General features: G+C 42.8%; 1 protein-coding gene across 1 annotated transcript in view; it reads left to right on the top strand.

Moving 5' to 3' along the window:
• Nucleotides 1-26,953, top strand: part of foxo3a (forkhead box O3A) — a 27,308-nt gene extending 355 nt beyond the window's left edge. The window contains exons 1-2 of the mRNA XM_038299550.1: nt 1-889; nt 24,182-26,953. The exon at nt 1-889 is cut by the window's left edge and continues 355 nt beyond it. Coding sequence (XP_038155478.1) covers nt 347-889; nt 24,182-25,480 — 1,842 coding nt within the window. The 5' untranslated portion in view covers nt 1-346 and the 3' untranslated portion in view covers nt 25,481-26,953. The remainder of the gene's footprint in view (nt 890-24,181) is intronic.

Below are 26,953 nucleotides of genomic sequence, written 5' to 3'. Positions count from 1 at the left end.
ACCGGGTGATGGAGCTGTGATGCGGGGGGCTCGTTTGCTAATTCCACTGGTGACTGGTGTGCGGGACGCGCGTGAGGGAACGCAGTTTGGATGTGTCTCCAGATTTAGCTCCTGTAGCGCATGGTGAGGGGTGTGGGGCTGAGGGATGGTCTGTTGGCGCTCAGAGCTGCAGGATCGACGCTGAGGGACAGGCGGACACGTGCGGGGTCTGGGCTGCGGGACCCGGTTTGCATCCCGCGATGCATTGAAAACAAACCGTCCCTGAGAGCCTGAACGCAACATTGATGGAATGCGAGCCGAGCGGTTCTGAAATCTCCAGAGCAGCTAAACAGGCACCGATACTAACATGGCCGAGGCTCCGCTGAACTCTGACGAGCCTCCAGCGAACGTTGAGATTGATCCGGATTTCGAGCCCCAGAAGCGGCCGCGCTCCTGCACCTGGCCGCTGCCCCGTCCGGAGTCCGGTGCGGGCAAGCCCGGGGCGAGCGACGCTGACGTAATCCCCGAAGAGGAGGATGATGAGGGGGGGAGCGCGGAGGGAGGCTCTGCGCAGAAAGACGGCGGCTCGGTGAAAGAGCCGAGCAGCGGCTCTATCTCCCAGCCGCTGGAGGTGCAGCGCCGCCCCGGCAAAGAGGAGGCCGCCGACGGATCCCCTTCCTCCGCACACATCCCCGGAGCGGCTCTGTGCGGCTCGGCCTCCCAGCAGCTGAGGAAGTCCTCCGCCCGCAGGAACGCCTGGGGGAACTACTCCTATGCAGACCTCATTACCCAGGCCATCGAAAGCTCCCCTGAGAAGAGGCTGACCTTGTCCCAGATCTATGACTGGATGGTGAGGTCTGTGCCATATTTCAAGGACAAAGGCGACAGCAACAGCTCTGCTGGCTGGAAGGTGAGCATGATGGTGCTGTCAGTACAACAAAGACAACACTGTGGTCATGTTAAAACACAATACACACTGCTATTGTTAAAGCCAGGCTTTTCTCTAAAATCACTCACTGCAGATATAGTCAGTCTTTGCTCTTTCATCTCTGAGGGTAATGCCCCTGATGACATCACTAAGGGGTGTCCCAATACAAAGTTTTCATTTTTCGATACAGATATTGCAGCTTTGAGAATTGGCTGCGATATTGACCAGATATATTATCATACACGCTTTTATTGCTTATTATGTAATATAAAATGTTTAAAAAGCTTCGATCAAGTAATGTTACAAAAACGCTGAACAAAAGTCAACAACAAAAGGTTCGGAAACAACGGATCCCTGTAAAATTTAACCAGTGAGTTAAAGAAACTTTTACCAGAAGCAGAATGTTTCTATCAGCAGGAAAATATCGAAGATTTTAGATTCAGATCGATTAAATCCCATATTAGTTTTATGGCTATGGGAATGATTTATATGGGTTTGGAACATCCCTACTTGACATGCTGCTCATTGTTTCTCAGGTTTTCAATAAAATGTATTCATTACGTTTTGGTGAGGAAACTCATGCAGAGAAGATTTCTTAGGTTTTAGAGAAGGAAAAAAGTATTGCTATTATATTTATATACATTTTACTCCACTTTATCTTTCTTCTCCATCATTGCTGGTAATGGTTTGCCAATGAATCATTGTGCAGATCCTGGTTCCTCAGGGCTCCCTGCCCTGCATGTTTTAGATGCATCTCTGCTTCAGCAGACCAGATTCAGATGATTGCTATCAATTGATTTCACATGGGTGAGAGTTGAGAAACATCCAAGACATGCAGGTAGTGTTGAGGACCCGGGCTGAAAAACAGTATTAGAAGGGAATAAATAGAAAACTTTAAATGAGTTAGCTTTGCTAACCTCCATTTTGCTAACTAAAACAAATGCTTTGTTAATGCTACACTGCAAAAACAATCAAAACATTTGTAAAAAGGTATTACAGTAAGTGTATTTACCTTTAATTTGAGCGGGTAAATAAGATGATTTGCCAATGGAAGGAGTATTTTTACTCTTAAAATAAGATAATTAGATAATATGCACTTGCAATAAGACAATATAATTGTTTTTTCTTATATTTAATGTAGGAATGCACGATATAATCGGCCCCCTATCGGTATCGGCCTTAAAACTGAATATCGGACATCCGCCACCACACCGATATTTAACCCGATATTTGATCAGCTTCTGAGTTTCTAAAGTCTAAAAAAAAATACTACTTCTTCTTCCTCAAAAACTTCTTTTTACAGACTTAAAAAAAATATTGATACATTAAAATATCACAATATCTTCCTATGCTGATATATTGCCATTTAAAAACACCATATCAATCTCTTTTACTAATGAAATATTGCTATATGTCATCATTATGCTACGAAATCCCCCGAAAATTCAGGAAATGTTGCCATATTTTTATATGTTGATATATTGACGCGGTATCGACCTATTTTACTAACAAAATCTCACAAGAATTTGCAAAATATCACGAGAGTTTGTAACAGAACGATGAAATTTCACGAGATTTTGAAAGTAAAATAGATCGATACCGCGTTTTTAAAAATCAATTTTATATCAGCATATGAAAATATATTTGAGTTTATTATTTTTCAAAGTGTCAGAAATGGATAACAAAACTGCTATTTTCAATGACTACTTATTTTTGTCCAGCTTTAACATCGGTATCGATATCGGTTATCGGATACATGAGTTTTAAAATATCGGCATATCGGATATCGGCCAAAATCTCAATATCGTGCATCCCTAATTTAATGTAAATTATCTCTTTCTATTGGCAAAGTGTCTTACTTATCTCCTTAATTCTCCTTAAAAGAAAAATAAATACTTATTGAGATAATTCTTTTAGCAGTGTAGACATAAATAAGCAGAAGCTACCCCACTAACATTCTGTGAAATACGTTTTTGTCTTCTGCCTTTTAAAAATGAGTTGAAAATCGGGGTGAGGGATGGAATGGTTGTGGAAATTTGATGACTTATGGTTCACCTATTATTGAAAACTGTTGTTTTTGGTTTGAATCATGAGTGGAACAGGAGTATAGCATGATGGACTTTGGAAAGCATTTGATATTGGTCAGGCCCAGCAGCAATCCCCTGATCACACGGCTCATCTTCTTCAATAGGTGTATGCTCAGGCTTGGACTGGCATCTGTCCAAACGCTCAAACGCGTGTGTTTCAAATGTGAAACATAATTCGAATTGTATTACTTTCTCATAGGCTGCTGTCACTGAGTTAAATAAATGTGGCTGCCATAAATAAAGGTCTGCTGCCAAATATTTATTTGGATTTTTTTTCTGATGTTCAAGCACTCCTGTGTAAATTCTCAGTCATCAAGGTCATAGCAACCACAAAAAAGGGTTAAATTGAAAAGTAACCAGACTTTCGCTCTGTTTTTTTGAAGACATTTTGATGCCTATCCTGGAGCCTTTGAATGGTTGCTACGTTAAACCAACAGAATTAACTATGACTCCTGGATAGGTGTTGAAATGTCTTTAAAAAATCTGAGCGAAAGTCCAGTTTCCTTCCAATTTAAGCCTGATCTGAAGTTGTAGCACACACACTCGCTGGATTTAGTGCCACTTGTGACCTAGAGTACCCAACGGCTGCCCCCATTTTTAAAGGTATATCTGGAAGTACAAGGGTTGGTCCCAAACTTTGGAAGTCAGTCATCACGGGAATTTAATGAAGTCGTATTAAATCATCAGACTGTAGGTCTAGGTTTTTCATTCACCAAGGTAGGATAAGAGGTTAGCCCTCATAGGAGAGATTAAAGGTAATAAATTTGGTTAAGGTATAAAATGAACTGACATTAGGTTTATGTTTCCTTCAGAAATTCCAGTGTGAATTTTTTTTCTGTCTTTTTTGTTTGCAAAAACAAAAAAACAGTTTCAAAGTGAAGAATCCTTTATTGGAAGAAAAGCTTAAAAAAGGATTTAAAATTAAAATTAAGCCGAATTAACCAACTTCGGTTATGCACTTCTGCTATTTAGTGTAAAAATGGCGGCACCCTTCCCAGCAGCAGCGGGTTCTCCTTGTGATGGTTATATTACAGCTAACAGGATAAAAATAGTCTAAAAAGAAACATCAGACTCATCCCTGCCTAAAATATTCCCGATGATGTTTGTCGATACCATTTATTGCCCACTGGTTCAGTTGAGGCAGCAGTGATACATCCAGGGCCGTGGGTGTTTGGTACAGCGGCATCCCGGCTTGGTGAAGGTAGCAGGCTTCTTTTTAAGCCTCCACAAAGGTTCATGGTCAATAGTCAAATTAAAATGGCGACATTGTGCCTAATTTATGCTGTCATTTTGACCAAATCCCTCTGTTTTGCAGGAGGGAGGGGCTCATTCACTTTGCTTTGAAAAAAAGTCTATAAAGCCGCCGTCACACCTTGACAATTTAGCCAGAGTATGCCTGACATCCCTAACCTGACTCCGCCAGATGGATTTGCGGCGCATATCCATCTGGAAACCTTCCGTTGAAGTAATTTTGGGAAGGGGCGAAAATTCCGGTTAGCTGATTGGCCTATGTTGGTGATAGACGGACCAAATAAACCAATCAGATCAACGAAGCATATGACATGCTAACAGAGCAACGACGAAAACACAACCACAAGCCAGTCGGGAGAAGAGCAAAAACATCTTTTCCTCTGAGAAAAGCCTCCAGAGCAGTGTTTTGCTCTTCTTTCAGTGAAGAAATACTCTGTAATTCCGATAAAACTTGCTCGATAGCCACGCTAACGCTAGTTTCATCGGCTGAAGCCGCCATGTTCTTTAGACTGAACTGTCGCGCTTCTCGTTGCGTCACACCTCAACCCGCCTCAAAGCCAACGCTGATTGGACGTTCGTTTGGTGAACGGTTCGAAATTTTCTTTAACGGAGAGTCTCCAGACTGATTAGCGAGCGAAATCTTGAAAGCTTGTGAGATCAGGATGGTCTCACGAGGCTATGACATCCCAGAATCTTGTAAAACGCTTGCATACACTGAACTTTCTTTGTTTCTATTTCAATTTGGGGGTATACATACAGTAGTCATAGCGAGTCCAGAGTTTATGTCCAAAGACAGCCCTAAATGATGCATAACGCACGGCAGCGTAATGCCCATTAAATGATGCATGATGGGGCAGCAGTACGCCCAGAGGCGCCCGGCCTGCATAAAAAGATGTCTTTGATCGTGATACTAACCTAGCTGCTTTACCGTCTGCCAAAAAAATAAATAAAATAGAAAAAATAAAGAAAGAAGGTCTGCAGTGGCGGCAGATTCAGCATCATATCTGCTAGGAAGTGTGTTGATGTGGCCGTGGGCGTGAACACAGGGAGGATCCATCACACTCACCTTCACGCTCACCCTACAACTGGAACAGAGTCCAACTGATGAGATCATGCTGATGTTGGAGGACAGCGAGTATGGATTCCCATCTTAGCCTTGCCAGATCTTCCGTCTTTTGTGGAACGTCTTCTCACCATGAAGTTTGGAGGAGTACTAACGCTTTCCTCCCGTGAACCCCTTTTATGCCAAAAAGCTGCTAATATGCAATTAAACGGTAGCTGTAAGATAGAAACACGTTTAGCGGTCGTCTGGAACACGACAAATATGTTGATATGTGTCGAAGATAAGTTCTGGGTAAGTTACGCGTAAGATATGCACAAGTTACTCATAGGTTTTGAATAAGCTAGACGCCACGACTTATGAGTAACTGACACTTAAGGTATGTCAACGATCAAATAACCTACCTGTAATTTATGGCCCAGGTATGAGCATACGCTGGCATATGTCGAAATTTCTCGACTCATTTGCCATATGTCGATGAGTGACAGCGTGCTTCAGTGGGCTCTCAACTTATACACAAAATGAAAAACTGAACCATAGCTTATCCAACGTATGCCAGCGTTTTTGCTAGATTTTTCGTACGTCAGACATATGCTGGTTAAATCGTCAAGGTGTCACAGGGGCTTCAAGCATCTGAAAAAGTGCTAAATAGAGCAAATAAGTTGCTGAGTTGGCAACAATGCAGAGGCGGCCTCTCTGTTTGTTTTTATACTGCTGTGCCACCAGGGGGCGAGCTTTTGCTGAAGGCAGCCGCATGACGACACGAGGCAGCGCTTTAAGACAAACCCCGAAAAATACGGAAGCACAGGAATATTGCAACCCGACTTTGATTCTAGTGCCACGCTGCCATCATAAAGGGTCTACACGTGTAGAACAAAACGTTTATGACTTTTATTAATGTGTTTATAAGAAAATTGGGGAATTCTCGTCTTTAACTTTTTTTGTTGTACCAGACCCACCTAAAGGGCTGCAGTGAGAAAGTCGGTGTCATACTCTTGTTAATGCGACCCAATTGAATGTCTCTGGTATTTTAAAAATTGCAGTTTGTAAATTTGTAATTGCATAGCAAATTCACTAATTACCCAGCAATAGCAATAGCTACAACAACAAAAAAATAAAGGTTATACAATGTTTTAACCAATGATGGGAGTAACGGCGTTTAAAGTAACAGCGTTACCATTGCAGACACCCCGTTACTGCGCGTTACTCAGGTCGCACAATTACCCTTTTTTTTTATGATAGAACTTGTGCGCGCCTTGTCATGAGAGAGGGGAGGATGAGAATGGCTGATGAATAGTGAGATTCCGTCTGTCAGTTGGGTAGGTGGGTGTTTCTGCTGGTGGGTGTTAACGTACAGCACACACAGAGAGATGGAGAGTGAGGAGGACTCCAGCAGCAAAACAGCGTTTTCCAGATGGAAATACCGGTGTTACGTCGAGCTGCGTTTCCCCATCAGATACGGTTTCCCCTGCATCACGATTCAACGTGCAAGCGACAGGAAACGTGCATGCTTGCTGCTAAAGGCGCGTAACAGCCACCCTGAGCTCGCGCCACAGGGTAACTATGGAGAGCGTGAAGGATCAAATGTTAGCCTATATGGAGAAAGAGAGAAATATGGATGGATGGATGGATGGATGGATGGATGTTTCAGTATCTATAACAACACACAGCATTTAAGAATCAGACATCCCCAGTTATTAATTTCATACAATCACCAGATCTGAACGCCCTGTTAAAAAACTTTACACCCATGAGTAGAGGTAATGCAGCCTGATGAGATTTACACCACATCAGATAGCGTTCCCCCCATGTTAAGCAGGGGGAACGCTATCTGACGGGGTTCATAGGCCTGTCAGATGGCGTTCCCCCCTGATGTCATTTACGTTGAGTTGCAATAAATGCTAAACTCTCTGCAGGTTCTTGTCTTTGTCGTCCGCTCTATTCAGCTGGCTTTGGAAACACACGGCGAGAAGGTGGGGGCCGGGTGGGGAGGGTTACGGGGGCGAGAAACGCAAAAGTAACGCAATAGTTACTTTTACTAGTAACTAGTTTACTTTTATTGGGGAGTAACTCAGTTACTAACTCAGTTACTTTTTTGGAGAAGTAACTAGTAACTATAACTAATTACTTTTTCAAAGTAACGCGCCCAACACTGGTTTTAAGACATGATTAGTGGTTTGTCCACCAGCATGACGTAGAAGTACGAAAAGTAAAAAAAAAGGAAAATATTAATCATTAAGCTGGAGCCACTAAGTTCTTGTGCCTCTTAAGAATAATTGAACTTTGCATTTAACCCATCCCCTTGGAGAATCAGTGGGCTGCCATTGTGCGGCGCCCGGGGAGCAGTGTGAGGTTAAGGGTCTTGCTCAGAGACCCAGAATGCAGGCAGTGAGGATCCAACCGGCTCCTTGCAACCTTCTCTCTGGAAAAAGGATCTAAAAATAAGTAGAAATGTCTTAAATTAAGTGTATTTACCCTTAATTTGAGTAGATAAATGAGATAGTTTGCCAATGGAATGAGTATTTTTGCTCTTAAAATAAGAAAATTAGATAAAATACACCTGAAATAAGACAATGCAATTGTGTTTTCTTATTCTAAGTGTAAATTGTCTTGTTCCATTGGCAAAATCTCTCTTTTACCTACTAAATCCAATAACAACTACACCTATTTTAAGAAAAAAGATTTCAATTTTTTTCCAGTGGCAGAGCACAAGCACGCTGCTCTAACCACTAGGCCATCACTCACACTCTTGTGATATTAGAGACCCAAAAACATAAAAACCATACCCATTCTAACCCTTTCTATCTCCTCTTTCTTTCATCTTTTCTCTTTTTTTTTTCTTTTCTTCTTATGTTTTTCTGCTCTATTTACATAGCAGTGTCCATATAAACTGTAAAACTCCCTGCATAATTATAATAAAGCAATTTCATACATGAAACAAGTGGAGCAATATGGCGATAGCTGTACTGCTACACTTGTGAAAGTAAAATCTGTTGGGCTCTTTTTGGCATCAAGACAATTATTCTTATTGCCACATTGCCAGAAAGGACACTGTAAAAAAAAACAAAAACATACCCAGCTGTTTTTGTCATTGTTTGTTTAAAACTGCAGCATTTTTCAAATCCTGTGAAAATCTGTTATTAATCACAAAGATATGTTCTTTTTGCCAACAAAAATTCTTCAGAATATTCCCTTTAATTTAAGGGGTTGGTCCATGCAAAGAACAGCTTAATAAACATTAGTGTAAAACCTGACTTATTCTGATGTTTTTAGATCTACTTCGTACCTCAGTGGTGTGAGAAAACAGGGTGTGAATCTTTTAGAGCGATTCAAGTAACACATAACTATACATAGAAAATGCAGATGCATAGTAATCCAGTGATGACAGACGGGTATGAAAATCGTGGGTGAAAAACATGCAATGCAAAGTTAATTTCACTTTCAGAGAAACTGCTCACACTGCAGTGAAACAACCTCACTGACGAGGCCCTCTGCATCAAATTGATTTGTCAGGATTAGTTTTTGCAGGACTGAACCAATTCATCTGACATGGAATCAAGTCAGATGAAAGCTTTGAGCTCTCTGCAGGATTTAGATGAAGGGGAGGGAAATAGGATTGTAATCTCGTACAACTGCGGCAGGGAGGCCGCTCCCTGGGAGCTGCTAACCGGGCTGGATACGCGCCGACTGTGTGAAATGATGAAAATCCAGAAGTATAACACAACCGCCACACAAACTGATGCTAATCCAGTTAGTTGGTTAGAAGTTTTCGGTTTCCATTCGTCTTCCACCAGATGTGTTCAGCTGCTGCACACAGAGTCCAGCTGGACCAGGAAAGGGTTACTGTTGAAGTCTGAGTTGTGCTGACATCAGCTTTTCTTCAGAGATGCTTTGTCTCTCTGTGCATTCAGCAATCCATCAGAGGTTGGTCATCTATATGTGTCATCAGCATGTCGGGGATGTGACAAATCCAGTCTAAATATATACTCCCTCTGCACACATTCACAATTCAGCTTAGCCCCACTGTGCGCCACTCTCACTCTTTCTGTGGCCTGGGAGCAGGAATCAATCGCCTATATATTATGTAGGTCAATGTGTAGCAGTGTGAGAGAGCAGCTGAGTGTTTCTCTTTGGTTGTGGCTCTGGATGAACTGGCACGGCTCCAGTCCCGGCTCAGTACGAGGCTTTCATCAAACTGTGACTGCGTGGGGCGGGGGGGCTATTTTTGTGATTTATCTTTTAAATACCGTTTGGCTCACACTGCATGCAGTCGACCTGAAGCTTAAAGGGAAAGTTCTGGACCTTAAAGTGGGGTTCTATTGAAAGGTTATAAGTGGAAAATATCTTACCACCAGTATAAGGCTCCCCTGGTGTCTTTGGTTAGCATATTTATTTTTATATTGGATTAAAACTATTTTATTTTAATTAATTTTTTTACTTCAACCAATGAATTGTAATATTAATCACATTATTCTACATCACCTTTACATTCCTGTGTAGCTACATCACATAAACATCCAATTTCAAGCTTTTGCTGCATCACCCCCCCAAATATCACTTTGTGGAGGCACCCTTAATTAAACGGTCAGGCGCAGAGTCTAATGGCTGGTAATTCTACTGTCATAAAAAGCCTTTAATCTGAAAAACATGTGGGTTTTATGCTAGTTTATGAATAACTGCAAGTAACTGTTACCACATTTGCATCTGGTGATTATTTCTACGGAAAATGGAAGCGGGGGGGGGGGGGATGCACCAGCAGTGATCTTCCTGTGTGAAACATGGACTGAGAATGGGACATGTAAAGCGTTTCTATTTAAAGAGAATTTCTAACAGAAAAGTTTGGCAGAGTGAAAAGGAGTCTAACAGCGTTAGCCTAAACCGCTATAGAGCGTTTGTTTACAGCTTTCCTATCAGTTACAAAAACTAAAACATTTCACATCATTGGGATGTTTTTCACATAACCTACTATGATGTTTTTCCAGATTGGAGATGGTTTTAAGAGTTAAGAAATTATGTTTGGACTGGAAACACCTGGGAATAGCTGTTAGCTTAAGCTTTTGATTGTATGTATGACTTCCTGCAAATTCCAAAAAAGTTAAAAAAACAATCCACTGGACTTTGTTTCCAAGTTTGAAGATGTTTCTCTTCCATCCAGGAAGCTTTTTCTATTAAAAATGTCAGAATTAGTGTTGAGTTCCAGGTTTTATAGAGTGGCCCAAAACAAAGCCTGGTTTTGGCTTAGAAATACGCAAATTAAATCAGACGAAGGAGTCCGCCCCTTAGGAATGGGGGTCGTTTGGCTTCTTTGTTAGCCTGCAATGCCCCATACCTGTCTATGTTTCTGAAAGGGGGGTCGTTAGAGGGAATTGTTGGCCTGGCTGAATAGGCGAGGTGTTCTGTTGCCCTGTAGGGGGGTGGGGGTTGCGATGACAGAGGGAGGGAATCAACTCAATTGCTGCATTGTAGGTTTTTGAAACCACCCCCTCTGATTAAGTTTTTTTCTTTCTCAACATAGATGGCTTCCTTCACGCCCCTCTCAAACACCCCATCTTCTTTGTCCAAAATGTGAACATTCTGCAAATTTTTTTTCCCCCCCTCATTATATCATACACATAAGAAAATCGGAGTTGTATTTTTTCTCTAATTTTGTAATATAGATGTCAAAATTGGCCATACTCGTTCTAGGAACAGCCATTAGCTTCAGTTTCCGTTGTATTGGTGCTAAAAGGCTAAATGTAATTCCTGTTGAAATTAAATCTGTCATGATTTGGTACTGGATAGGTGACCCAAAATGCAGAGGCAGGGAGGCAGAGGGGATTTTCTCGTGGGTTTAATTAAAGGTTAACAGAAAACAGAGGCAGGAAATCCAAAAATCCAAACATGAAAACAAAGTCAAAACAAACCAGAAACCGTGGAGACGTCAGGGGGGATTCAATCTAGAAGAGGTAGGCTCAGAGAGACGGAGTCGGAGGAAGTTAGACGAGGACCCAGCAAAGAAGAACAGAACAAAGAGAGGATTTGTAGGGGACTGAAACAAAGAGAGGGTTAACGAGCAGATTAGGAGCAGGTGTGAGCAGAGCAGAAACAAGGAGCAAGAAAAAAAAGGAGAACTCAAGAGGGCAGCAGAGGCCAACAAATAAAAACCAGAGAACTGAAAATAACCGAAAAGAACAAAATAAGAGTTAAACCACAAAGACTATAAAAGATGAAACACTCAAAAGAAAAACATTTCCAAGCCAAGACTGATACAGTAACTACGAAAAATCCAGAGAACACAGTAAAATAAAAATAAAACCACTAACACTAGAAAACAGAGTAAAGCAAAACTGAACACTAAAAAGAAAATATTACAGAACCAAGACTGAGACAGTAACAGAGAAAAAACCCCAAGGAACACAACAAAATAAGAATTAAACCTTAAAAACCTATAAAACAAAGAGCAAAGCAAAGAAAAACATAACAGAAACAGAAACCTAACAAAATCTATTTTATAGATTTTTACTGCTTTTATTACTTATAATTGTTACGCCCACCAAGGACACAACATATTTGAGGACACGAGACAAAAAATGAGGGTTCAAAAAAAGATATTTTATTAATAAATTCTCTCCGTTTTAGTTGTTCTTGGTTCGGCTTCTTCAGATGTTCTGCAAAGAGAAAAATAGTTAACGGCCCTCAAATCCCGTGCCCCAAAAAAATAAAAAAATAAACCCAAAGTAACAACAGAAAGTTGGACCTGGCAGGCCGATCAAACAGAATAAAACGGTACAGCAGGGGGCCAACCCTATACAGGGCCGTCGAAGCCCCTACTGGTACCGGACTAAAGGCAAAAGATAACCTAAGCGAAAGAAAAATCGAAAACAGGACTACCGGTCCTGCCAGGCCAAAAACCTCAAGAAAAAAGTAAGAAAAAGGTAACAAAAATACCACATGGCAGGCTGGAACGTCCGCTGCAGGCCGCAGCGACAAGACAAGTGCGCACCGCGCACGATGGAGCAAATGAAGCAGGTGGGAAGTGGCGTCCAAACGAGGTTGGAAAGGAACGCGCTAACGTGCTGAAGGCCAGCCTATTTATAGGCGGACGACAGCACCACAAATTAACATAATTAACTTGCTAAAAGAATCCCAAAATATATTAACAAAAGATCCTTCAACTAAAGTTTATAAGAAACAAAGAAAAGAAATGGACAAAAATCATAATGTGCCCGAAGCACATAACACCCCCACCCAAAGACTCTGAATGGGGTCTGAAGTAAAAAAAAAACCCCAACCCATTCAGAGAAAAAAACAAACGGGACTAGAGACGCGAGAGTGCGTCGGCCACCACGTTGTCTTTACCACGAACATGCTGTATAGAGATGTTAAAGGATTGGAGTCGCAAAGACCAGTTCATCAAGCGGCGGTTTTTATTCCGCATGCGAGCCAGAAAAACTAACCGATTATGGTCCGTAAAAACAACCACAGATCCGCTAGAACCTCCAACATACACCTCAAAATGTTCCAAAGCAAGGATCAACGCTAATGCCTCCTTCTCAATGGTGGAATACCATCTCTGATACTTATCCAGTTTCTTAGAAAAATAAGAAACCGGATGTTCCACCCCATCAGTACCATCCTGGAGCAGGACAGCTCCGACACCAGAATCACAAGCGTCCACAGCCAACTTAAATGGTACATCAAAACGAGGAGCAGACAACACAGGAGCATTAACCAGCAAATGCTTAGTTTGCTCAAAAGCAGATTGACACCGATCAGACCAAATAAAAGCCACTTTAGGGCTAAGTAGGTCTGTCAACGGGGCAGCCACAGAGGAAAAGTTTTTACAAAACCCCCTGTAGTAGCCAACCATCGCCAGATAGCGGCGTAGCTCAGTACGAGTGGTGGGTACTGGGACAGATAGAATGGCCTCTACTTTAGCCTCAACGGGGCGCACTTGACCTCCCCCCACCCTTTTTCCAAGATAGGTCACTGTCGCGTGGCCGAATTGGCATTTAGAAAGATTAACCGTCAAATTAGCCTCACTCAGACGCGTAAAAACAGTTTCTAAATGGTCAACGTGCTCAGTCCAGGTAGCAGAACAAATCACCACGTCATCCAAATAAGCCTCACAGAATGATAAACCCGACAAAACAACATTCATTAGCCGTTGAAACGTCGCTGGGGCGTTACGCATCCCAAAAGCCATCACGGTGTACTGAAGGAAATCATCGGGTGTGACAAAGGCGGAAATCTCCTGGGCTCTCGCCGTTAAGGGCACCTGCCAGTACCCCTTTAGCAAATCCAGCTTCGTAACGAACTGGGCAGCCCCCACATGGTCCACACAATCCTCCATACGAGGGAGTGGATAGCAATCCGGCCTAGTCACCCCATTTACCTTCCTGAAGTCCGTACAAAAACGGTCCTCCCCATTGGCTTTAACAGTCAGGAGACATGGTGAACTCCACGCACTACTGCTGGCAACAGCAAGTCCATGTTCCACCATGTACTCCACCTGCGTCTGCAAACGGCGCCGTTTGTCTGGGTTCACTCTGTACGGGTGTTGTTTAATTGGCCTGGAATCACCAACGTCAATGTCATGGCTGAGCACACGAGTCTGAGTGGGAATATCTGCAAACAGAGACCTATGAGACTGGATCAAATGAACCACATCAGCCTGCTTGGAAAAATCAAGGTGTGACAACAAGAGAGGCAAGTTCCCCAACACCGCTGAATTTGGAACCCTCCCTTCAGTAACAGCCGGGGAGAAAACGTCATCTTCAGGTTCAGCACCGGACAGCTCCTCCCGTGCATCTGCAGCTGCCCCGACATCTGCGTCATCTCGTTCACTGGAAACACAACTGATAGATTTATGCAGAGCAGATGCACGTTCGACGTACGGCTTCAGCATGTTCACATGACATAAGCGTGAAGTGCGCCTCCGATCAGGAGTAGAGATCAGATAATCACGATTACCAACCTTTCTCGTGATTGTATAAGGCCCACTATAGCGCGCTTGCAAGCTGGAACCAGGAACCGGAAGTAACGCTAACACTTTCTCCCCAGGCTGAAAAACTCTCAAAACTGCCCTTCTGTCAAACAAGGACTTCATTTTAGCCTGTGCAGTTTTAAGATTCTCTTTAGCAATCTCACACGCACGATTCAACTTCATCCGGAAATTACTAACATAGTCTAACAAATTCAGGTTAGATTTGTCACACAACCACTTCTCTTTCAACAGCCTTAAAGGGCCGCGAACAGTGTGAGCAAAAACCAAGTCCGACGGGCTAAACCCCAGAGATTCCTGAACCACCTCCCGAATAGCAAACATTTGTAAATGTACACCTTCATCCCAGTCTTTTTCAAACTCCAAACAGTAGGTGCGAAGCATTGTTTTTAAAGTTTGATGGAAACGCTCGAGTGCGCCCTGACTCTCTGGGTGATAAGCGCTGGAATGACAGTGCTTTATGTCCAATTGACGTAAAACCTGTGCAAAAACTCTAGACATGAAATTAGACCCCTGGTCAGTCTGCACAACCCGAGGTAAACCAAACAATGAAAAAAACTTTGTCAATGCTTTAACCACCACGGGCGTAGTTATTTTACGCACCGGAAAAACCTCTGGAAAACGAGTAGAGGTGCACATCACCGTTACTAAGAATTTATTCCCCGCTTTGGTTCGAGGCAACGGACCCACACAGTCAACCAATACTCTCTCAAATGGTTCAGTGATGGCTGGGATGGGATACAAAGGAGCAGGAGAAATCGTCTGATTTGGCTTTCCAGACACTTGACAAAAGTGACACGAATTACAATAGCGCACGACATCGCTCTTCAATCCTGGCCAAAAGAAATGACGCAAAATGCGATCATAGGTCTTTCTGATGCCAAGGTGACCCGCTAACGGATTATCATGTGCCAACCGCAAAATTTCTGAACGATATGGAGATGGAACAACAATCTGCTTCACCACACTCCACTCTTCAACAGGAGACACATTCAAAGGGGTCCATTTACGCATCAGAAGACCATCATCCAAAAAATAGCCAGTAGAAATGGAGTCAGGCTTATCAGTTAATGCATCGCCGAACAATGACTCCAAACTCTTATCACTTTTCTGGAGCTCGATCAACTGCTTCCTAGACCATGATAGCGTATTCACATCCAACATGTCATCCTCCACAGTTCGCTTCAATGGAACATGTTCGGATTCAGCGTTGAACAAAAAACTTCCACTCAAGTCAAACTCATCTTTCCTCTCGGCTTGATGACGTTTAAGCGCTGCACGCGTAACTGCGCATGACGTGAAAACACCTGGGAATTTACGGGCGAGCGCATCTGGACAGTCGCTCAACACCGGAACAGGTGTAACCTCTGGGGTAACCAATACTCGACCCCCAGCCAAATCGTTGCCCATGATCATGGAGATGCCCGCTATTGGAAAACTAGGACGCACCCCAACCACAGCGTCACCAGACCACAGCTCAGACTGGATCACGATTTTATGCAGAGGAACGCAGATTTCTTGCATGCCAAAACCACGCACTGGAACATCAGAGCCAATCGCAGTGTCGTTATTCAACGGCAAGATTCCCTCCATAATAAAAGATTGAGAGGCAGCAGTGTCTCGTAATATTTTTACAGGGATCTTTTCACCAGTTAGAGACAAAGAAACAAATCCATCCATAATGAAAGGCTTAAAATCAGCATACTCGCAAGGCTGTGTTGAAAGCGGATGAACATCGCCTTTCACAGTTTTAATTAGAGCGACGGGCTTAGTGTTCTTTTTCTGCAAAACCGGGCAATTGGCTATAACGTGTCCACCCTTTCTACAATAAAAACACGTCCCATTAGTTTTTAATTCCAACCTGTTATCCGATTTGCCTCCCACGCCACCGAGCGCAGCAGATACATCTGTTTCAACAAGCGAGGCAGTTTTGGCCCACTCCTTCCCATTATTTTCAGAGTTAATGCACACTGTAACAACAAAGTCCACACATTTTTGGGCCACTTAGGTGTGAGTGCCACTCTTTCAAATAAAGTAAAGTATTTATCAACATCCCGCTCATTAAATGGAGGAACCAGGCGAACATTTCTACTCACGTCAAAATCAGTCGATTTGGGTTGTGAGGACTCAGCACCAAGCTCGAGTTCCTTCAAACGCAGTTCGGCTTGTATCTCTAATCGTCGCTGTGCAAGATGCAGCTCCTTTTCTCTCAAAGCAAGCCGACCCAATTCAACTTCCAGTTCCTTCAAACGCACCGGGTCATCTTTCAACGAAGCCTTCGATGGCGATCCAACAGGACTTTTCGGAAAAACTGTAGCAGGAAAAATTCCTATCTGCACCAGCGCTTCTAACAACTCAGCTTCAACTGTTCCCCTCTTAACGCGTTTATCTACGGTAACATTGAAATGCTCGGCTATTAACAGTAACTGATCCTTTGTGCAGTTACGCAAAGTATCTAACGTGGGCCCTCGAACAAACTCATCCAGGTCAAACTCCATGTCTACCCCTGGAATCAAGCCACACCAAATCAGGAACACCTCTGCACAAATGAAGCTACAGCACCACCAGAACCGAATGCTCTAACTAATCAGCGCAACGCGCGTCAGCTGCGCAAAAATACACACAAACCCAGCACAACCGCCAACAAACAAGAACCAACCGTAGGACACGACCTGTCTCTAAAAGGCACACTTTGTTTAAACAAGCCCCCAAAAATATGTTACGCCCACCAAGGACACAACATATTTGAGGACACGAGACAAAAAATGAGGGTTCAAAAAAAGATATTTTATTAATAAATTCTCTCCGTTTTAGTTGTTCTTGGTTCGGCTTCTTCAGATGTTCTGCGAAGAGAAAAATAGTTAACGGCCCTCAAATCCCGTGCCCCAAAAAAATAAAAAAAGAAACCCAAAGTAACAACAGAAAGTTGGACCTGGCAGGCCGATCAAACAGAATAAAACGGTACAGCAGGAGGCCAACCCTATACAGGGCCGTCGAAGCCCCTACTGGTACCGGACTAAAGGCAAAAGATAACCTAAGCGAAAGAAAAATCGAAAACAGGACTACAGGTCCCGCCAGGCCAAAAACCTCAAGAAAAAAGTAAGAAAAAGGTAACAAAAATACCACATGGCAGGCTGGAACGTCCGCTGCAGGCCGCAGCGACAAGACAAGTGCGCACCGCGCACGATGGAGCAAATGAAGCAGGTGGGAAGTGGCGTCCAAACAAGGTTGGAAAGGAACGCGCTAACGTGCTGAAGGCCAGCCTATTTATAGGCGGACGACAGCACCACAAATTAACATAATTAACTTGCTAAAAGAATCCCAAAATATATTAACAAAAGATCCTTCAACTAAAGTTTATAAGAAACAAAGAAAAGAAATGGACAAAAATCATAATGTGCCCGAAGCACATAACAATAATGTAAATGTCTTAAGAACCTGTTCTGTTTTAAAGCTGTTTCACATCACAGGTTTATCACCACCTCTTATTGGTTATAGAATATCAGTTTAATTCTATGTAGAAGCCTCCCTTTATAGTTCACATAAACTACTATTACCTTTTGAGTTTAGAGGTATAAGATGGTATAAGTCCCCCGTGGTACGCCTCAAAAACGGTTTCGGGTCTTTTTTTAACACTACTGAACAATTAGCTATTAGCTTGTAGCTCATATTATTAACTACAAAGAACTCCTTGAAATACTTTAATATCTGTTCCTAAGCCAATGCCTATTAATAAAAAATGAGTAAATAAATATAATTCCCTTTAGGGTGAAACATATTGTAAATTTTTTTTTTTAAATAATTATGTTATTTCTATATTGAAATAAATGGAATCAGAAAATCTGGTTTTAAATAATCAAGTTACAAACTATTTAGTTTATATATATCTTGTTGTCCAACGCCTACAGCTAAGCTGCTTCAGAAATATTGAACTAGCCCTTTAAATACATCTGACATATATATATATTTTTTACAATAGCTTATCTGACTTTTTTTTTTTTATAACTGTAAGAGAAATGGAGAAAACAACCCCCATGCAAACTCTACTCTCTATGAAGCTTTTATGTTCCTTTTATGTTCCATTTTGTCAGCGTCTGAATAGTTTAGATTTAGTGCTTTAGCCTTTGTTTGAGTCGGTATATCCTCCTGCTGTTATATAATGCAGTCCACTTTGGCAACACCACAAATTAAAGCTTAGTGAAAGACCAGAAAGCTGAATCTAGGCCACCTCTGTCTGAACTGGTCATGATGGTTCTTTATGGATGGTGATGCTGCCCTTCTGGATCGCAGTAGATTAAGTGTAGAAAGTGATATTATTCTGTTAAGTTTTCAAATCTCCTGGTTTTCAGTTTGTTTGGACTTAAAGTTTTTTCATGTTTGGATTTTTGGATTTCCTGCCTCTGTTTTCTGTTAACCTTTAATTAAACCCACAAGAAAATCCCCTCTGCCTCCCTGCCTCTGCATTTTGGGTCATCTATCCACTACCAAATCATGACAGATTTAATTTCAACGGGAATTACATTTAGTCTTTTAGCACCAATACAAGGTAAACCGAAGCTAATGGCTGTTCCTAGAAAGAGTATGGCCAATTTTGACATCTATATTACAAAATTAGAGAAAAAATACAACTCCGATTTTCTTATGTGTATGATATACTGAGGGAGGAAGGTGGACCCCGCCTCTCGCCCGTAGACAGCTGGAGATAGGCACCAGCACCCCCACTTGGCATTAAGCGTGTTCGAAAATGGATGGATGAAGTTTTCAAATCATAGAGTCAGCAGAATATCAGGCTATTTCTCTATAGAGGTTTCTTTTTGCAGTGTGAGATGGTGAAAGTGGTTTGATTTGGAAAAATTAACCGAAAGCTATGAATTTACTTTCATGTTCGTTTGGCTGGACGATTAATTAAGGAATAATACCGACTGGGGTAGGAATTTAATGGTAATAGATGGGCTGAAGCTTTGGGTTAGTAGACACAAACTAATTCAATTCAATTCAGTTTATTTCTATAGCGCCAAATTCACAACACAAGTCATCTCAAGGCACTTTACAGTTCAAACCAGATCATCCAGTCAAATTGATACAAAGTTTTCTATCTAAGGAAACCAGTTGATTGCATCGACTCATTGACTCAAATACAATCCTTCACACTAAGCATGCTTGTAGCGACAGTGGAGAGGAAAAACTCCCTTTTAACAGGAAGAAACCTCCAGCAATTGATAGGGATGCACGATATAATCGGCCCCCTATCGGTATCGGCCTTAAAACTGAATATCGGACATCGGCCACCCCACCGATATTTAACCCGATATTTGATCAGCTTCTGAGTTTCTAAAGTCTAAACAAAAATAAAAAATACTACTTCTTCTTCTTCCTCAAAAACTTCTTTTTTTACAGACTTAAAAACTTCTAAAGACGAGGGAAAAAATATTGATACATTAAAATATCCCAATATCTTCATATGCTGATATATTGCCATTTAAAAACACCATATCAATCTCTTTTACTAATGAAATATTGCTATATGTCATCGTTATGCTACGAAATACCCCGAAAATTCACCAAATGTTGCCATATTTTTATATGTTGATATATTGACGCGGTATCGATCTATTTTACTAACAAAATCTCACAAGAATTTGCAAAATATCACGAGAGTTTGTAACAGAACGATGAAATTTCAAGAGATTTTGAAAGTAAAATAGATCGATACCGCGTTTTTAAAAATCAATTTGATATCAGCATATGAAAATATATTTGAGTTTATTATTTTTCAAAGTGTCAGAAATGGATAACAAAACTGCTATTTTCAATGACTACTTATTTTTGTCCAGCTTTAACATCGGTATCGATATCGGTTATCGGCTACATGAGTTTTAAAATATCGGCATATCGGATATCGGCCAAAATCCCAATATCGTGCATCCCTACTAAATGTTATATTAAGTGTAAGTGAATGACTCTGCTAAAGACGCCATTAATGCAAGAATCACCTTATTTTATTAGACACAGTAAGCAGAGCTTACTTAACTATTAACTATAGTTATTTCATTAATTATTTTTTTTAAACACAGTTGATTCATTTTTAGTGAAAGTGCAGGACTTAAACTAATAGTGGTCAACAAAACAACCAGTTCTGTTCCAGAAGATTTAGAGAATTAGTGCCGTGGCTTTAGAAAACACTGCAGAGCGAGCAGCTGAAATGATTCGGTACCTCAGAGTTTAGCAGTGTGTGTTTCTAACTGCAGTGTACTTGAAATTACAGCAAATTAGAAAGTTGGCAGTCTTAGAAAATTCCTTTTAACAACTGACGGAGGTTTATAAAAAGTATCGTGTCAGCCCTCTAAATAATTTAAATCAGAGCTTCCAGCCATTTGCATAACTGCAAGTGTATAAAATCAAGCCTTCATGCAGGAAAAGTTCAAATGTTGGAGAAAGAATGGGTAGCTCAAATGAACCCTGTTTGCTGTAATAATAAAATCCTCCTGCTATTTATTCTGCTGCCAGCTGTTAGTGGTATTACAGCTAAGTGGAAGGGATGGGGAACAACAGCAACTCAGCCACAAAGCGGTTGGCCATCTAAACCCACAGAGTGGAATAAGCAGATGGGAAGGAGCACAGTGTGGACTGGAGAGGTCGGCAGCTTTCTGCAGACTTGTTAGCTATTGAGCTCCAAATTTGATGCTACCTCCAGATTAGCAGAAGATAAGGGCAAATAGAGCCTAATGCAATGAGTCTCCAAGGCCAAGCAACTTCATCCAAGCCTGTATACTGCAAAGTAATCTTGTTGATATATGGTTTTGATTAACATGCGAATAGTTGGCATTAATTAAAGATCCTGCAATTAACTCAGTTAGGAATTTTTAATCACGTCCCATCACCAAAATAGCAATTAGAAAAAAGAAAATATACACTATATTGCCAAAAGTATTTGCTCACCTGCCTTGACTCACATATGAGCTTAAGTGACATCCCGTTCCTAATCCATAGGGTTCAATATGACGTCGGTCCACCCTTTGCAGCTAGAACAGCTTCAACTCTTCTGGGAAGGCTGTCCACAAGGTTTAGGAGTGTGTTTATGGGAATTTTTGACCATTCTTCCAGAAGCGCATTTGTGAGGTCGCACACTGATGTTGGACGAGAAGGCCTGGCTCTCAGTCTCCGCTCTAATTCATCCCAAAGGTGTTCTATCGGGTTGAGGTCAGGACTCTGTGCAGGCCAGTCAAGTTCATCCACACCAGACTCTGTCATCCATGTCTTTATGGACCTTGCTTTGTGCACTGGTGCACAGTCATGTTGGAAGAGGAAGGGGCCAGCTCCAAACTGTTCCCACAAAGTTGGGAGCATGGAATTGTCCAAAATGTCTTGGTATGCTGAAGCATTCAGAGTTCCTTTCACTGGAACTAAGGGGCCAAGCCCAGCTCCTGAAAAACAACCCCACACCATAATCCCCCCTCCACCAAACTTTACACTTGGCACAATGCAGTCAGACAAGTACCGTTCTCCTGGCAACCGCCAAACCCAGACCCGTCCATCAGATTGCCAGATGGAGAAGCGCGATTCGTCACTCCAGAGAACGCGTCTCCACTGCTCTAGAGTCCAGTGGCGGCGTGCTTTACACCACCGCATCCGACGCTTTGCATTGCACTTGGTGATGTATGGCTTGGATGCAGCTGCTCGCCCATGGAAACCCATTCCATGAAGCTCTCTGCGCACTGTTCTTGAGCTAATCTGAAGGCCACATGAAGTTTGGAGGTCTGTAGTGATTGACTCTGCAGAAAGTTGGCGACCTCTTCGCACTATGCGCGTCAGCATCCGCTGACCCCGCTCCGTCAGTTTACGTGGCCTACCACTTCGTGGCTGAGTTGCTGTCGTTCCCAAACACTTCCATTTTCTTATAATACAGCTGACAGTTGACTGTGGAATATTTAGGAGCGAGGAAATTTCACGACTGGATTTGTTGCACAGGTGGCATCCTATCACAGTTCCACGCTGGAATTCACTGAGCTCCTGAGAGCGACCCATTCTTTCACAAATGTTTGTAAAAACAGTCTGCATGCCTAGGTGCTTGAATTTATACACCTGTGGCCATGGAAGTGATTGGAACACCTGATTCCAATAATTTGGATGGGTGAGCAAATACTTTTGGCAATATAGTGTATTTATATACAGGTAGTGCTTTAATCTTCTAAGTGAAGTATACTGGCATAGTTAGGCTGCAGAGTCTCTTCTTTCTGTGAGGTGTGACTGGGCTGCCTCTGCAGGCTCCAACTGTTTCATTTTGTACAGGCTTGGGAAGATCTCCAGAGAAATCCTGCAGACCTTTCTGAGCAGCCAGAAATAGGACAGAGTGTGAGGCGCAAAGCGTTCTGTTGGACTGCAGTGTTAAGGCTGCTCAAACAGCATTTATATAAACATCTCTACACATCCAGCTTTAAATTCCTGGATATTTCTCACATCTTCAGTGAAACATTTATGATCTGATCTATGTCACGGTATGCACACATTATGCTTGAGACATTTTGAATGATAAACATTGTTGCTCTGCAGAAGGTTGGCTATTTCTGGAAGTAGAAATCATGTTTATTGTTTCAAGCTGAGGTTTCTTCTTCCTCTGAATGACAAATGCAGAGGGTTGTGCTTGATGTTCATGTGTCTTCTTATTCATAACATTTGCTCCATCATACCTGATAATTATTGGTCTGGTCTAAGTGAAGAATTTTGAGACGGTGATTGTGAAAGGGAAGGAAAACAATCTACATACACTCATCGGCCACTTTATTAGGTACCCCATGCTAGTAACGGGTTGGACCCCCTTTTGCCTTCAGAACTGCCTCAATTCTTGGTGGCATAGATTCATCAAGGTGCTGGAAGCATTCCTCAGGGAGTTTGGTCCATATTGACATGATGGCATCACACAGTTGCCGCAGATTTGTCGGCTGCACATCCGTGATGCGAATCTCCCGTTCCACCACATCCCAAAGATGCTCTATTGGATTGAGATCTGGTGACTGTGGAGGCCATTTGAGTACAGTGAACTCATTGTCATGTTCAAGAAACCAGTCTGAGATGATTCCAGCTTTATGACATGGCGCATTATCCTGCTGAAAGTAGCCATCAGAAGTTGGGTACATTGTGGTCATAAAGGGATGGACATGGTCAGCTGTGTGTAAATAAGAGTTGGTATGAATTCAGCTGTTCTATAAAGGACTGATGGAGAACATTATCATGAAGACTAAGAAACACAGCAGCTACAGAGGCCCACAGCTGAGGTGGGAGAAAATGTTGTTGGTTAGAAAAATACCAACATATCACCCTGAACACACCATATCACTGTGCTGTTTTCTTCTCAGCATGATCCAGTCACTGTGAAATACGGTGGTGGTGGCGGCATCGTGACATGGAAACGCTTCTTTCTGTTGGATGATCTTAGATCCACAGCAGTCTTGCAAAAATACTGAAAACTGGTTCAAACGTTCCTCTAGCAGCACTGAAAGTACAGCCATGGTATATCCATGTCTGAAAATGAAGCCAAATTTAGATTCATACTGGTGTGTTACATTGCGTCAGTCTTCCACAAAATATTCCAAGCTTTGTGGTTAAATGAGAAGAAGGTGTAAAAGTCAGGGGAGCCAAAAACTTAACCTTTGGGCAAGTCCAAAACCAACATTTCCGATATCCCTGAACGCACCATTCACATATGGCTAAATGTAGAGTCCAAGGGGTTTGAATACTTTTGCGAAGCATGGAAAGACATGAAGATAGATCAAATTATACTAAAGGAATGAAGTCCCATATTTTGGTGTCTAAAAACAAAAATTTTCTAGTGTGTAATTTCAATGCTAATGTAGCTAAAATCCAACCTTTTTTTCTATGCTTTAACTTTCTTCCAGAATTCCATCCGACACAATCTGTCCCTCCACAGCCGGTTTGTGAAAGTCCAAAATGAAGGAACCGGCAAAAGCTCTTGGTGGATGGTCAACCCAGAAGGCGGTAAAGGGGGCAAAGCTCCGCGTCGCCGGGCCGTATCGATGGACAACAGTAAATACATCAAAGGGGCGAGAGGACGGGCCACCAAGAAGAAAGCCTCTCTGCAGGCTGCACAGGACGGCAGCTCTGAAAGCTCCTCCAGCCTCTCCAAATGGACCGGGAGTCCCACGTCCCGCAGCAGTGACGAGCTGGACGCCTGGACAGACTTCCGCTCTCGGACCAATTCCAACGCCAGCACGCTCAGCGGTCGTCTTTCCCCAATCCTGGCTAACCTGGAGCTGGATGAGGTGCCTGATGATGATTCCCCCCTCTCCCCTATGCTGTACTCCAGTCCCAGCAGCATGTCCCCGTCCACAGGACCCACAGGACTCTCCGACCTGGCCGGTACAATGAACTTGAACGACGGGCTGTCTGACAACCTGATGGATGACCTTTTAGACAACATCAGCCTGACGGCAACTCAGCAGCCTCCTCCTGGTGAGGAAGACCCTGGAGCCATCAGTCAGGGAGGCTCGGTGTTTACCTTCAGCTGCTCCGGGAGCGGACTGGGCAGTCCCTCTGGAAGCTTCGGGCCAAACCCTCTCTTTAGCCCCACCTCCATCACAAGCCTGAGGCAGTCACCTATGCAGACCATCCAGGAGAACAAGCAGACAACCTTCACTTCCATCTCGCATTTTGGTGACCACCAGACCCTGCAGGACCTGCTGAGCCTGGACTCCCACAGCCACAACAACGTCATGCTCACCCAGTCCGATCCTCTGATGTCGCAGGCCAGTACCGCCATCGCCCTGCAGAACTCTCGCCGAAACGCTATGCTGCTCCGCAAAGACCCTGTGATGGCGAATCCGAGTGGTGGAAGTCCGGCTGAAAGCGCTTCAGTGCCTGGTTGGCAAGCTGGCTTGTCAACCCCTGACAATGACGGAGGCGGCCACAGGGACGCCAAGCCAACGCACCTGAAGCCCTCTGGCAAAAACGCCTCTATGCAGGACCGCTTCTCCGGGGATCTGGACCTGGACGTGTTTAACGGCAGCCTGGAGTGTGACATGGACTCGATCATCCGCAACGAGCTGATGGAAGCAGACTGCCTGGACCTGAGCTTCGACGCGCGCCTCGACTCCACATCCACCCAGAACGCCAACAGGAACTCGGGAAGCTTCTCCGGCTCCAAACAGACGTCCCCTCAGAGCTGGGTGCCCAGCTGAGGCGCAGCGGGAGCTCGACTGGCACATGTGTACATTTGGGTTCTTTGTCCTGCATTGTGCGCCCAAAGGGAGAAAGTGTATTTATGTAGTATTTTCTTCCAATGTTTTTAATGTGAGGCATTTAGTGCTGTGCTATAGTTAAAGTGTCAGGGAGCCACAGTGGTGTCTCAGACATACGGCAGCGTCTTCGCAGCAAAGAAAACAAAAACCAGATCAATGCCAGGACGATGGGAGGAACATCGTTGATTTAAATCTTCACGGAAAGCATCAACTCATGTTAGTCTCAGGGAATCACTCATATCACCAAGTGATGGGTGAAACCGAAGATGAATTGTGTTTTCCACCTGCTTTCTCTCCTCTTTCACCACCTTACATACCTAGACCAACCTTTCTTTGCCAAACCAGCCGTCCGCTTCTAGCCGACAGCCTGTTTACAGAAAAACAAAGAGCTGCAGAAAATGTAAAGTTATTCCGTTGAAGTGGAGGATACTTGGAAAGCTCCGTTTGCAAGGTTTTCCTCGAGAGACGATCCGCCGAACGAACCTACAGTTTGAAAGTGTTTGTGTTCCCACTGATGCACCCAATCAGGTACTAGATATCAGTCTGTGAAGGGATAAAATCTTATTAAGATGTGAGCAGGTCTGCATTGTGTGGTTTTTGTACTTTTTTTTTTTTTAAAGAAAATTCTTCTCTGTGATTTTAGTGACATTACTGTGAATTATTTTCTTCCTGAAGAGGCGCATCACTGCAGCAGATCCCTGTTCACCATTTTCACTCCTTCTCTTCCTCCTGGGAAGTAATCCTCCATGTTTCGGACTGAGGAAGTGGATTTTCCCACCATCTGCATTAGCAAACACGACTATTGGAATGAAAATAACCACTCTTAGACACTAAAGCCCTTGGCTACCACATGCCAGTGTGATTTTGGAAGGAGTTCTCGGTGCTATTTTAATGAAGATAGCAGGGAGTGGCTGCAGATGGAGCAGCCGCTCATTTGTTATCAGCACTACAGCAGGTGCTCTGGAAAATGGTTTCTACCCTGTAAGAGTCAAGTGGGTGTGTAAAGTTTTAGAGCCATCTTCTTTGCCAATGAGAGAGAGAGAGAGGAACCACAGTATTTATAATATTGCCAAATTCTTTCTGCATATAAATAAATATGAGGAACTACGGTGTATACAAATGAAGTCAGTATTCTTAAATGATAGTTTTCAGCCTTTTTTGTAGAAACAAGAGGATAAAACATTGTCAGTATGTCTTTTTGCTAAGCTTCATTATTTTTAAAGGAAAAACAAAACATTTCCTTACAAAAGTGTAGATTTCTGTTGAACTGTTTCTCATATTTTTTCCTGTTACAACCACTATCTTAGCCTTAAACTAAAAACGTTAAAGGAATAGTACACCCAAAACATGATTAGCCTTCATTTTCTACTCACCCCCATGCTGAACAACACTCTGTAGTACTTTTTTGATATC

This window comes from Cyprinodon tularosa, unplaced genomic scaffold (assembly GCF_016077235.1).
Source record: "Cyprinodon tularosa strain WSP-4 unplaced genomic scaffold, ASM1607723v1 ctg430, whole genome shotgun sequence".
NCBI classification, from domain to species: Eukaryota; Metazoa; Chordata; class Actinopteri; order Cyprinodontiformes; family Cyprinodontidae; genus Cyprinodon; species Cyprinodon tularosa.
The sequence above is the reverse complement of the archived record's forward strand: the minus strand, read 5'-3'. Positions and strand labels throughout refer to the sequence as shown.